Source organism: Amblyomma mixtum, chromosome 8 (assembly GCF_055824585.1).
Source record: "Amblyomma mixtum isolate Tamu chromosome 8, ASM5582458v1, whole genome shotgun sequence".
In the NCBI taxonomy this organism is placed as follows: Eukaryota; Metazoa; Arthropoda; class Arachnida; order Ixodida; family Ixodidae; genus Amblyomma; species Amblyomma mixtum.
In genome coordinates, this window is record NC_143019.1 from 139,835,486 (window position 1) to 139,849,621 (window position 14,136).

The 14,136-nt window shown below is 47.4% G+C and overlaps 1 protein-coding gene across 4 annotated transcripts in view; it reads left to right on the forward strand.

Moving 5' to 3' along the window:
- LOC149334628 (uncharacterized) overlaps positions 1-14,136 on the forward strand; it is an 86,759-nt gene that overhangs the window by 57,049 nt on the left and 15,574 nt on the right. For all 4 annotated transcript variants that reach the window (XM_089555271.1, XM_089555270.1, XM_089555273.1 and 1 more), the window contains exons 9-14: positions 487-671; positions 1,963-2,205; positions 4,888-4,945; positions 9,213-9,371; positions 10,873-11,063; positions 13,238-13,286. In XM_089555271.1, coding sequence (XP_089411397.1) covers positions 487-671; positions 1,963-2,205; positions 4,888-4,945; positions 9,213-9,371; positions 10,873-11,063; positions 13,238-13,286 — 885 coding nt within the window. The remainder of the gene's footprint in view (positions 1-486; positions 672-1,962; positions 2,206-4,887; positions 4,946-9,212; positions 9,372-10,872; positions 11,064-13,237; positions 13,287-14,136) is intronic.

Below are 14,136 nucleotides of genomic sequence, written 5' to 3' on the forward strand. Positions count from 1 at the left end.
CTTAGTTCTTGCCGCAATTGCGCACCGTGATTTGACGAGACCGTGATACTAGGAAGAAGCAAAAACGAACACACGCAGCTGGCTTTGGAAGCTTTCCACATAAAGGAGAAAGGAGTAGACTGTATCAGTGATACGTCCGTGGCTCTGCACGTAGCTGAAATCAATTTTTTTGCGTTCGCGTCTGCGTTAACAGCCCTTGGCATGACTATTGTGGTTAAAGATTGCGTTTGAGCTTGCGTGGCCAGGTGTATGAGTATGCATTCCCAAGAAGAAGTAAACAGTTGTTAGTGCACTTGTGAGTGTCTCTGTGTCTTTTCTTTGTGGTTTGTCCCGTGTTTGTGCAACGTACACCTTCACAACAATAGTATCAACACCTTTGTTTGCAAACGTGAAAAGCACGTATACTTGTGAAGGTGGAAGTCAGACTTGCATATACTGTGAAGTCTACTGATCAGCTGAGCTGTCCTCTTCTTCTTTTCCCTGCAGGGTGGTGCAGGGTTCGCGGTGGGCCGGCTGGAGCAGCAGTCCCACCCGCAGCATGCTGGGGACGGGGCCCGCACCAAGTCCACACCCGGCCGACCCTCTCGGCAGGCCTCCGCCACGGAGGTGGACCACGCCACTGCCGCCACGGTCATCCACCGGGCACCACCACCCCCGGCCATACAGCACAGGTGGGGGCTCACTTCCAGAGTGCAGGCCATTGGGCTAATCAGAAAAATGACCAGGTTTTTAGCCCCTAACTTGGTGGCCACTGTGACGCCGGTGAAACTATGCATGTACACCTGCATCAATTTTTTCAAGCTGCTAAAATCCTCAGGTTTTGGACAACTTGCTGGACAGGCGTCCCTTGCTTCGATCATCGCAGCCTCTGTACCAATGGCTTCCTCCCCACAATTCAGGGTCAACCTTGCTCTCTTCAAAGTCCTTGAACCACTGGAAACAAGTTGCATGAGACATGACGTCCCCACCAAATGAACCAGCTAAATCAGGAATGAGTTTCTATGGCCTTTTCGTTAAGCCGCACAAAAAACTTGATTGCATAGGGTTGTTCAGGCAAAGTCACCATGGGTCACACGGGCAGCACGCTTGGATGTGATGAAATACTATCTCATGTTCGAATGATTATTGCTATTGGCGCGTTAAAGTGAGAGTGATGCGGCATCTGGTAGGTATTATTGGAGTCCCATTATTTACCTAAAACACCAAGAGATATCACAGCACACAGGTGCCTCTTGCGTTTCGCCTCCATCGAAACGCGGCCGCCTCGGTCGGGTTTGAACCCGAGTACTCAGGTCTACCGAGCCGGAGTACCCGGGTTCGAACCCAACCACGGCGGCCGAATTTCGATGGAGGCGAAACGCAAGAGGCACCTGTGTGCTGTGCGATGTGAGTGCACGTTAAAGATCCCCAGGTGGTGGAAATTATTCGGGAGACCTCTACTACGGCACCACTTTCTCTCTTTCTTCTTTCACTCCTACCTTCCTCCCTTCCCTTATGGCGTGGCGCCGAGATATGCGAGACATATTGCGCAATTTCCTTTTCTCAAAACCAATTTACCAATTTATATCGCAGTGAACGCGAGCAGAGCATTAGACCCAGTCTCAGTCTTTATTAACAACCCTCGTATATGCACACAGAGGCGCTGATTCCCATAACATCTGTGGCGCAGTGAAGTAGCTGTTTAACATCCTTGCTCAAAACAACTTTCTTCTTGTTTTATTATTCGCACTCCAAATTAACAGCACACAAACCCTTTGCAATCTATCCCTTTGGCTTGTAGCAGTACCTGTAAGGTGAGATTTTGAAATTCTTCTGCGCCAAAATCGCGGGGGGAATAACATGGAGCTGAGGTACTGCGCCGTTCACAGAAGATCGCAGTCGCGCCGTGATAGGAGTCAGCTCTGGTGCCGTTGGAGTGGCCGGGTGTCGCTTTCGCAATGATTCGATGTGAGTGTCGCACAGGCGTCGCGCGGCGTCCACCGTGGCAGACATGTCCGACCTGGAGGAGCTCATCTCCCTCGCGGAGGAGGAGCGCGCCCCTCCACAGCAGTTGCGGAGCACCCCGCCTCCGCGGCGCCCCTACCGCGGAGGAGGCAGCCAGCCACGGGACTCCACCTCAGCGGCCCATCCCCCTCCGCTGGACCTGCTGAGCACACGCTTCGACCAAGTGTCCCTGTCTTCCTCCATGGACCCCATGGACTTCACGTGAGTAGTCCCTCCTGTTTGGCACTCTGCGATTTACCATGCTTGGGCAGCCTGCTGGCTGTAATCATTCAAATCTATATATCTGTTGTATAAATACGCAGGTTCCAAATTAGTTTATTTCTTCCTACATTTTTTCCTTTAATATATTCTATGGTTACCTTATAAGTGCGTTTTTGCTTATGTGCATATATAACCAATCGTGAACAGTGCAACCAACAACTGTGCACCAACTCGCCCCTCAGGCCATTCTTCTGAAGTTCTATTCCCCCCCATGTAATGCCCAAAAGGGCCCTTAGGGTAAATAAATGAAATGAAATGAAGTTCGCCCCTGACAGGAAAGTGCATCATGGTCACGTGGGCTGGCGGCCACCGGAGCCAGCCAGCCTGCAATCACGACGACAAGCAAGTCACAGATCACGGATCAGCATAGCTTCACGTTCTGCTGCGCCTCATTCCTACGCACGTACAGCAGAAATAAGCTGCTTCAGATCGAAAACAATGACCTGAAGTTATTGAGGGCTGCCGCAGACTGCAGAACAAACTGCTGATCGTGCTCACACTCTTATACACCGGCGACGACAACGCGAGCGTGCGCCTTTGGTTCACCGTGTGCTTTGAGAAACCCTCAAAAGCATACAATGAGCAATTGCTGTCTAACGTGTTTCAGTCCACACCTCATCGGAGGGAAAAACTGCCCGTTCGTTGCTTATAAAACCACACGCCATACTCTCGGAATTGTTTACTATGCAGTAAGTATGACTGGTATGACCGCAGACTGTCGACCCTGCATAGTGATTGACTTTGCTGTGGTCTTTGCGATTTCTGTGCTCATGAACTGCTTCCTGTAAGCTGTTATCAGAAAAGAATCAGGACATGTTCCATTCAACTGCAATCTATCGGTCACTGGCTTTTGCTGTGGGCAAGGAATGCATGCACATCTCGACAAAAGCGCATCTCCGCTTGTTGAATGTTCGTCTAGAACAAGCGGGTGTACTGTATAAATTTATCTGCGTATCATATCTATAATGCCACAGCTTTACCGCAGAGAACTGGCACTGGAATGAAAGGCGCTACAATCAAGCACCTCACGTGCAGTTTGTGCTTGCATGATAAGCGCTGGGAGATACTTTGTATCCCTTTAATGAGCCAAACGCATACAGCACTTCTCGGATATTCTAAACATCAGCGGCAGAAGGCCCGTGCACCAACCTGTACAACAGTTGGCGATGACAGAAGCAGCACTCACCTCGGTCGGCTGCCGCAAGTGACAACTGTGTGGCCAAATATATGCCGGCAGAGATGTCTCGAGCAATGTGCTCCTGAGGACTTTTAATAATGGGCATGTGTCAGTCAAGCGTTTCTCAAAGCATATCCGCCTCTGCACTGCGCCGAATGCAATGAAGACCACACGCTCTCGTATCGGGCTCAACTAACACCTTGCCAAAAACGTCTAGCACATGCACATGTGCATGCGTCTGAGCGCGTACTTGCAGCTGGAATCTGTGGCTGCTCTCGTGAAAGGTCTCGAACACCACTGCAATATCAGTCGCGTGCACGAAATTAAAAGCCGAAATATTAATCAGAAGTATGCGATTGTAATATGAAGTGAGCATTTGTGCTTGCAAGGTGGTGACACGATCGGAATGGGATCGCACACACGCACTCTAAAACAAATAAACAGCGAGAATAACCGCGAAAGGAGTCACTACAGGCGACACAGACGATGTGCACCGTGTTTTCTAGTCTAAACAAGCACCTGCATCATGCTAGGGATCGAGCAAAACATCGCTTGAAGAACCGCGGTCCTTCTAGTCCATATAAAAATGGCTGCACGAGCTTCCTGCTACCACACCGCCTCTCCGTAGTCTGCTAATTGCCCGAGCGCTGGCTGCACAAAATCGTCCTGGCAAGTTGGGCTGCCCGCTAGCAGAAACTGTACTGCCAAAGAAAAACGAACGCGTTCTGGGCAGACAAAGGAAGTGCGCGGAGCAGCCTGAGAAAATCGCGCGGAGAAAATCGAGCGCCTGGCTCCGCGCTCTGGCAGCCTGCGGACAGCCAGAGGCGTATAATCGTAGGGGACCACTGCATGCAAGAGAAAATGGTGTTTTCAAAGGTCATCGCACACATTTGTGAGTCTCCGATTACAAGCGTGTCTCAGTCCGAAAATAATGTTCCCTATACGAGCAGGTTGTTTTGCTTACTGTCGTTTTCAAGAGATTTCCGTGAGAAGTTCCAGCAAGAATTTTTCGATAAGCTAAAGCCATTCTTGTTGAGATGTTTGTTTAGGTTTCAGCAGAGAAGTAGCCATAAAACTCGCAGTTTTATGCAAAAACTTCGTTGCCTCTCATATTGGTCATGACACTGCGGTGTATTACTCTCATGATAGAACCGTTATCTCGTTACTTGTTGCCCGAGCTCTGGTATGCACATTCCAACGAGCTTTGACGTGAGGGAACCACGGAAACGGGCACACACACACGGGTGTCTTTGGTTGCTGTGGAGCCCAGCCATGCTCTTTTGAGAACCCATTGGTCAGGCCTCTCACTTCCCACAACCTTAGTCGGCAGCGAACAGCACAAACAGGGATTAAAGCTGCCGCAGCCCAGCAATGTAGAGGCTGTGGGTTGCTGCGCGGCAGAGTCCACAAGGGACGTACAACTGTCTGCTGTTTCTGAATTGCAGGGAGGCACCCAAGACACCCACCTTCTCATCCCGACAGCCGGACAGGCCTTCCTTCGAGGTGCGTGCTTCCTCCATACATCCGTCATCAGCCTGACTACGCCCACTGCAGGGTGGCATAGGCCTCTCCCATGTCGCTCCGATTAACCACCCTGTCCTTCGCCTGTTGCGACCACCGGATCCCCGCAAACTACTTAATCGCATCCGCCCACCTAACTTTCTGCCGCCCCCTGCTACGCTTGCCTTCTCCTGGAATGCTACGTTAAGGACCAGCGGCTATCTTGCCTTCGCATTACATGCCCTGCCCAAGCCCACTTCTTCCTCTTGATTTCAACTAGGATGTCATTAACGCGCATTTGTTCTCTCACCCACTCCGCCCTCTTCCGATCTCTTAACGTTACACCTATCATTTTTCTTCCTATAGCTCGCTGCGTTGATCTTTAACTTAAGCTGAACCCTCTTTGTTAGCCTCCACGTTTGTGCCCCATCGGTGAGTACCGGTAAGGTACACCTGTTGTATACTTTTCTCTTCAGGGATATTGGTAAGCTACCATTCATGATCTGAGAGAATCTGCCGTTTGCGCTCCACCCCATTCTTATTCTTCTAGTTATTTCCCTCTCATGATCCAGATCAGCAGTCACTACCTGCCCTAAGTAAATGTATTCCCCTACCACCTTCAGCACCTCGCTACCAATTGTCAAGTGCTGTTGCGTTGCGAGACTGTTGAACATTAGTTTCATTTTCTGCATGTAAATTTTAAGACCTCCTGTTCTGATCTGCTTGTCTAATTCATTGATCATGCTTTGCAGTTCATGTCCTGAGTGACTTAGCAAGGCAACGTCATCAGTGCATCACAGATCACTTAGGTATTCTCCATTAACTCTTATCCCCAACTGTTCCCATTCCAGTCCCCGGAATACCTCCTGTAAGCAGGCAGTGAAGAGCATTGGCGAGATCGTGTCTCCCTGCCTGACACCTTTCCGTATTGGAATTTTATTGCTGACTTTATAGAGGACTATGGTAGCCATGCAATCGTCATAAATATCTTCCAATATTTTCACATAACACTCTTCCACACCCTGATTCCGCAATGCCTGCATGACAGCTGAGGTTTCTACTGAGTCAAATGCTCTCTCATAATCAATTAATGCCATATATAGGGGCTGGTTATATTCTGTGCATTTCTCTATCTCCTGATTGATAGTGTGAATATGGTCTATTGTCGAGTATTCTTTACGAAAGTCTGCCTGATCATTTGGTTGACCCAGGTCCTGACCCTATTAGCGATTACCTTAGTAAATACCTTGTAGGCAGCGGACAGTAAGCTGATAGGTCTGTGATTCTTAGAATAAAAGAACATTAGCACCTCCCAGCTTCTGATACGCTCAAGGAAGGCATTGCGTATACAGGGTGGCTACTTTTTCTAGCACAATCTCGCCTCCGCACTTCAACAAATCTGCTGTTATGTGACCCTCACCAGGTGCTTTCCCTCTTTGCATTGCTCCCAAGGCTTTCTTTACTTCCTCCTTCGTTACTGGCAGGATGTCCCATTGCTGTGCACTACTGGCTCTCTCAGTAACATTCTGATTGCAATCGCTACTGAATAGATTTGTGTGAAACTCTTTGGCTGCTTTAACTATCTAACAGTACCTTTTGCTGGGCTAGTTGGTGTGACATTGTGTTCAGAAAAGAAAAAACAGCGCTAAATTCTACACACGTTGGAGTCAGCGCCCGTCCTGTCCGTCTTTCTGTGTGGTTTGTGTAGAATTTAGCGCTGTTTTTTCTTTTCTGAACACAATTTAACTATCTCATCCCTATTTTTCATGGCAGTGCCCTCTTTGTCTCTTAGTGCATACATCTGGTGTTTACGTGTGCCTCCATTACCCGGTGCCATTGTGGCCATGGGTGAGAGTGAGGGAAGGAGCGAAGTGGTGGACTCTAAACTGCGTTTGGGCCGCCACACTGTGCAGGCATTCCTGCAAGTTTTGGAAGGCTAGAATTGCCATGAGGTAAGCTGGGGAGAGTGCATGGAGCTATGTGGAAAGTGGTGGAGGTAGCGTCAACAGGTGCCAGGTGGAAGTGGAGAAAGGAGGATACATGGGCACGTAATGCGAAAAAGCAAACAACCATGTGTTTGTAAGGTTAGGCAGTGCCCTCCATGAGGAAGTCAGGTGGGCGGATGAGATTTGGTAGAAATTTTTCGGGGATACGGTGGCTGCAGCTGGCACAGGACAGGGTTGACTGAAGTCCAGGAGAGCAAGCTGCGGGCCTAGTTGGTGATGCATTTTCTGAATAAGATAGCTCAAAAAACGGACAAGGGACTGAAAGAAAGTACCCATAAGACATTCACAAGCGCTACTACCAACTGTTTATTCATGCGGTCGTACATGGCGTATAAAAGGGGAAAAAACGGCGAGCAGGCGCGTAGAGAGGGCAGATAAGGCACAGCACTCTGGCAACAAGATGTGTGAGTGACACATCTGTTCACATGTATTCCGCTGAATGTGCTTTTTTAGACTCGTTTTTTTAGTGACTTGCTGCTAGACTGCTGTGCCTTATCTGCCCTCACTACACGCATGCTCGCTGTTTTTCCCTTTTTATACGCCATGTACGACCGCATGAATAAACAGTTGGTAGTAGCACTCATGAATGTCTTATGTGTCTTTCTGTCTTTTGTCCGTTTTTTGCGCTAACTTCTTCAGAAAAGTTGATTGGAGGTCAGTGGGAAAGCCTTTGCCCTGCAGTAAACTTGGGCTGATGATGTCGCTTCAGTCTCAGGGTGTCTGATTGGCCCCCACCAGTTCCGCCTTGCGCTTCGATGGCAGACGTTCCAGTATCCCAGCTTAGAGCGGCTTAGAAGCGAATAGGTGTGGCCATGTTGGCGATGCATCCTTACATGGAAAACAGCAGCGAAACACGAGAGGGCCAGGACTTGCTTGGTGCTTGGCATTTGAGTGTCGCTGACTAGTCATGAGGGGGAAAAGTATACAACAGCTGTATCTTACCTATTCAACTCGCCTATGGGGCAGAAACGTGGAGGCTAACAACGAGGGTTCAGCTTAAGCTAGGGACAACGCAGCGAGCTATGGAAAGGAAAATGATGATAGGTGTAACGTTAAGAGATTGGAAGCGGGCGGAGTGGGTGAGGGAACAAACGTGGGTTAATGACATCCTAGTCGCAATCAAGAGGAAGAAATGGGCTTGGGCAGGGCATGTAATGCGAAGGCAGGATAACCGCTGGTCCTTAAGGGCAGTGGAGTGGATTCCAAGAGAAAGCAAACGTAGCAGGGGACAGCAGAAAGTTAGGTGGGCGGATGAGATTAAGAAGTTTGCGAGGATACGGTGGCCAGGGCTAGCGAAGGACAGGGTTGGTTGGAGAGACATGGCAGAGGCCCTGCAGTGGGCATAGTCAGGCTGATGTTGATGGTGATGACTAGTGACGCAGCCATTGGCGAGAACGCAGAGCTAACGTATGCCACGCTTGCTTCTCTATCTCCACCTTCATGGCATGTTACAGCAGAGGGAACTCTCTGGCTTCTCGCTCATGGGATGACCTAGCAGGTTAGCTTATGTTTAAGTGCTGTATATTTTTTTACTCCAAATGTTTTTGCATGTTGTAATTTTATTCCAGTTCTGTACACTGGGTTTTTTAGCCTCTTTTAATCTCGTTATGCAAAGCACTTCACATCACTTGACTGCATCTCACTTAATCGCCAAGAACAACACGAGTTAACTAAAAAACTTCGGAGGCTTCTTAACCACATTCTTAGAGGAGAAAATGTGATAGTGTTTAAGTTGCTTGGTATGGTGGCTACAGTGAGTGTCTAATTTCCTTCTCTGCTATTAACTTTTGCCATTTCCACTTGTTTCCACTAAGCTCAGCTACTATCCCCGGCCGCGTGCTGCCACAGCAGGTCTGAGGTGTGGCTGGATGGAGCACTGACCGCATGCACGTTGTTGAAGTTCATAACTCATTCTTTAGTGCTCACAGTACGCATGCAGTTCAGTCATTTCTATGCAGGTGTCTCTGTAGAGGTCAGTTGAAAAATTATGGGTTCCTCTGGAATTTTTAGCGCTAGGCCAACATCCAAATTTTGGGGGTCTTTAGATTTTTAACTTGGCAGTGCCCTCTGATTTATCCACTGGTGATCACATGTTGTTGATGATATCGTGACCTTGTCGACTTTGTTGGGAAATTTCGTGGCCATGAAGCCAGCCTGCGTCCCCCTTGTGCCAGTGAACCCTGAGTGAACTATCGCGACAAGCCCCGAGTGGGGGTCATTGCGTGGGGAGCGTGGTCCTTCAACGGCGTCTGCCTGTCTCCCAGGCGTGCACCCAGACTGAGCCTGAGGTGGCAGCCCCTCCACTGCTGCGGCCCCGCACCCGGGGCTTTGTGCCCTGTGGGTCGTCATCGGCTGGGGCCAGCGTGCGCTCCGCCTTCACCAATACGCTGCTCATCGACACCGAGGCCGCCGCCACCACCACGGTGAGTGACTCTGCACACGAGTGTGCCTGGCAGAAAGGGAGAGTAAGCTGTCCTCTGGCGCACTACCTTCTGTAGAAGCAACTGCCGTACTGCTTAGAGCATAGAGTTTCTTACTATTATCTTAAAAAAAAATACCGCGACACGAAAACAATCACGAGAAAGACAGGATGGCGCACAGTTGTCAGTAGCGCGTCGTCCTGTCTTTCTTTCTCATGACTGTGTTTGTGTTGCACTAATTGTTTTAAGAAGCTATGCACCAACTCCCATCTTATGTAAAAAAGTGCAAATAATCTCCAGGAAGCGATGCTATACTATATTTGTTATTGTGAGAGCCCATTCAAACTTCTGCCTAAACCTAAATGAACTGGCCAGTTAAACGTGCTTTTTCATACTTAGGTATTGGTATTCGTATTTGAAAAACATGGCATATGACAAATGTTCATATTTACAGAACAATAAAAGAAGTAAAAATATTTGTTACACAAAAAAAATAAAAATAGAATACTTGTTTTCGCTAGCTATAGCGAGATGAGGAGAGAGTATGCAACATAGAGCACTTGTTAGCATTGAATGAATTAAAAAGGAACTAACAAGCAAAAACATGTTTCAAGGTTATTTTCTAATGGTGCTTCCAAGAAACAAGCGGCTCCTAAGTTATCTTCTCATAAGCCATTATAACCACTTGCATTCCAATGCATTTGTGGCCTGTCCTCTGTGCATCCTTGGTTTATTGCTTTTTAATTTTTACATACTGCAGCCCCATATGATGCGATGGCAGGAGATTGAAAACGCATGAACTAACCTTAACATTCAGCAGAACAAACTATCGTAGTACAAGAAAAAACAAGCTGTAAATAACTAGAGCATAAAAATTCTTCTCAAAAGGAAAAAAAATGCTGTATTGGAACATGTTGGTAAAGGTGAAATGTTTATACTCCGTTTCATGCATAGCTGGCAACGCTGCCAAAGCTAGTGCACCTGTTCACGCAGGTTAAGTCCGCACTAAGCGTTCGACTTCATTTTACCTCGTGCCACATTTTCGTAATGTGACTCATCGAGATGTTGAGAAGCAAAAAGTACACGTGGCGGTATGATATGCGGTTGGTAGGGCGAATCGCCTCTACTGAATCTGCACCCAAAAAGTAGTTCACATTCCGGGAAAAGTATGGCCAGAGAGCCCGAACACTGAGCGCCTCACAGCTTTGACTGTGATTTTCAATGCTACCACATCGTTTTATACCACCCCTTATTTTCTGTCCAAATACTGACTGTAGTTTCGAGAAGAACGAATGATATGTGGTGGAGTAATATGGTTTCCCAGACACACTACTTCGGCAACCTCCGCAGCGTTGCCTGCTATGTATGAAACGGAGTATAGTCATGATAGCATCTTGATGACGATGACTCTGAAAATTTAAAATTTTTGCAGAGCAATTTTAGTCACGGAGTTCAGTGGTTGTGCCCTGTGTTGCTGATGCACAAGTGGTTTCCTTTTCCACAGGCGCAGTCTGTGGCCCGAGTGAGCCGTCCGGTGGCCACCACGGCGGAGCCCCTGGCCGTAGGGGGGGGCAGCGTCCGGCGGACCGTGCGGCCTTCCAAGCCGGCCGGCCACTCGTACGGCGTGTCACCCTTCGTGCCCACCAACCGCCTGCTGGCCACTTCCGGATCGATACAGCAGCAGCAGCAACAACGGTGAGGGGCAGTCTCCCTCATTGGACACACACACTCCTCCATCACTCTGGAAGATAGAAAGAAAGGTCATCTGAACTTGTCCTTGCAAGAATTACAAGTAAAAAAATCGCTAAAAAGTTTGTCTTCTGTGCCTGCGCAATTATATTTGTCCACTAGGTGTATATACCGTTGGAAAGTAGTGCTTATGTACGTTCTTTCTTGTCCCTGTATGCTGCTGCACTATTTTGTATGTTTATGGAACAAATCAGTCGATTCTGTCCGGTGTTTGCGCCAGAAAAAAAGCACCGCTGCCAAATCCATCTGGGTTTGCTTTGCTGTAGAAACCACTGGGCAACCTTTCCTGTGGAAAAGTAGCTGTCCACTTCGGTGCCGTGCGCACAGCTTGATTCGCTTTTTGTGAGTTTTGGCCATTCCGCAGTTTCTCTTTGAAGAATAGTCACCGTGATGTCAGAGGCACCGCCTGAAAGTGTTGAGCTCCTGGGGAGTTCTAATGTTCAGGGTGAATTGAGGCAAAACGCCGAATACCTGAAATTTTCATGGATAACGATTGTCTTGTTAATTATTGTACTCTATATTTGTTTTAATGATTCTTTGAGGATGTTTACTCACACTGTAATTTAGTCTGTAACCACTGTTGCCTTGCAAGGGCCCCCAGGCACTTTTCAAGCTGTCGTAGAACAGCTTTTTCGTCTGGGGGCCTTGAACCTCAAGTTGAAAATAAATGAATTGAATTGAGTAGTGGGAGGGCTTGTACCATGCTTCTGATGCTCTTGTTTCTTCGGTCGGTGTAGGGCTGGGAACTGTGGAAATGTACAGAAACACAAATACACACACACGGGCGCGCGCGCCCCCATTTCAGCTGTGTTTTAGTCATGCACTGCTCCATAAGGTGTCGCCACTGCTTTTGTGGCATAGTCCACGCGCTACTCAACTGAACAGTATGGTATCAGACCGCTATATTGTAAGAATGTCCCTCAAAATGAAAAGGAAATCACTCATTTGACTGAAGTACTGATGTCGGACAGGTAGTGCAGCTTAAAAAATGAGACGGTTTTTGCAAGGCTTTGTTTAAACTCAGTAGGAATTATAATTCTGCGCAACTGTAACTGTTGCTTACAACCTGGTTTTTTGTCCATCACTTCTGTTTGGAGTAGGGGCGACGACCCATGGCGCTCTTTGCTTAGTCGGATACAGGACGCAGCAAATGCCTTTTAAAGGAAGCATTCCCTGCCAGTGGTGTCCGTGTATATTCATGACATCATGATCGGCAGCCTTGCACCTGCCGAGACTGCTAGAAGGTGCACACTAGCGGATGCAAGGTGTTGATCATGACAGGATGACAGTCGGTCGACACCATTGGCTTTCTTAAGTTGTATTTGGCGGTAGCTGCACAGCTTTGCTGTTAAGTCGGGATGAGGGTGTTAAAACTAACCTTTTTATTTATTGCTAGAATGTCATGAAATTTTGCGCACAGATGCATTTCTGTCTTCTGATTTCAAAAATGTAGCTATAATTGAGCTGATGGTCATACATCAAACATTTTAAATTCTAGAGTGTAATTTGGTAATTTCTTATGCAGCTTTAATGAACTTTATCACTACATTTTGCTGCTTTTAATTACATGAATTGATAGCCAGCGAATTCCTATACAAGATGACATTCTTACTTTTTTGTTTAGGCCACGTATTAATAGCAATTTAGAATTAGCTTAACGAGTTGCAGTGTCAAATACTGCAACCTTTTACTCTCGACATAGTATATCAGGAGGGCATGCCTTTAGAGAAAAACGAAGAATGCCACCGGGTATGGCAACTCTCTGGCTGTCAATTCATATAAATAAAAGCAACAAAATGCAATGGGAAAGCTCATTAAAGCTGCACAAGAAATTACCTAATTGCATTCTAGACTTAGTAAGATTTAGGAGCACTAGCTCAATTATGGCGACATATTTGGAATCAGAAAAGAAAAATGCATCTGTGTGCAAAATTTCATGAGATTCCAGCCATTGGTAAAAAAGTTAGTTTTAAGACCCTCGTCCCGCTCGTAAGATGAGGTCTGGAAGGAACGGAGGATGCTCGCAGAGTTGGAGCTCGGGCTTAGTATCTTGAGCGTGACAGCGCAGTGTGCAGTCCTGGCACCAGTGATGTGTGTGTGTGTCTCGTCTCTCGTTGCAGCACCGTGGCCGACTCGTCTGGGCCGGCGGACGGTTCCCGGGTGTCCACAGTGAGTGGGGGCCAGAAGGAGGGCTTTACAGTGGGGATGGGCGGACAGGCAATGGAATCTGTCACACTCTCTGGTACCACAATAGCGACCAGTGAGTCCGCTGTGTGGCAACCTCGTGAGAGGACTCATTGGTCACCGCGTGGGTATGATGGGTGCACTCTTCGTGATCCCACCGCAATGGGCGGTGACCAGGGTGGCGTGTGGCCACAGCTGTTTTTAAGGCAAAAGCCTTTCTTACGGAAGTTGCAGGCAGAGGCTGTCCGCATGAACTGTCAATCATAAGTTTATGGTAATTAAAATAAAATGTAAAAGTTGATTACGCAACAGTTCATAAGCAACATATATGTAATGGTAGTAGTGGTAGTAAATAAATAGGAAGAGGTAGCGATAATTTTTGCTGTGTTACGTCATTGAGCCTTTTATTTTTGCTGTTGTGTTTTTGTTGCTTATTATTAATTTGTGGCCTTTGTACTTTTTTTTCTTAATATTTGTACTTACCTATATTCTGTATGCTCACCCTGCGAAAATCCCTTCCTGGGATTGCAGTATTAATAAATAAATAAATAAATAAATAATGATAGCTGCTGATAGTGGGAGTTAGTGCTAGAGTTAGTGATAGTGGTAGTGGTGATATAATGATAGCTGCCTGTAGTGATGGCGGTATTGATAGTGAGTGATCGTAGTGATGGTGATGATGATAGCGACTGACGGTGATAGGGATGTGATAGTGATAGTTGGCTATAGTGATGATGATTATAGCGGTTGTGATTGTTGGCGATAGTAAATAGTGATGGTCAGATAGGGATGATGGTAGTAATGATGGTGATAGCTATGGCAAAAAATGTAGTGG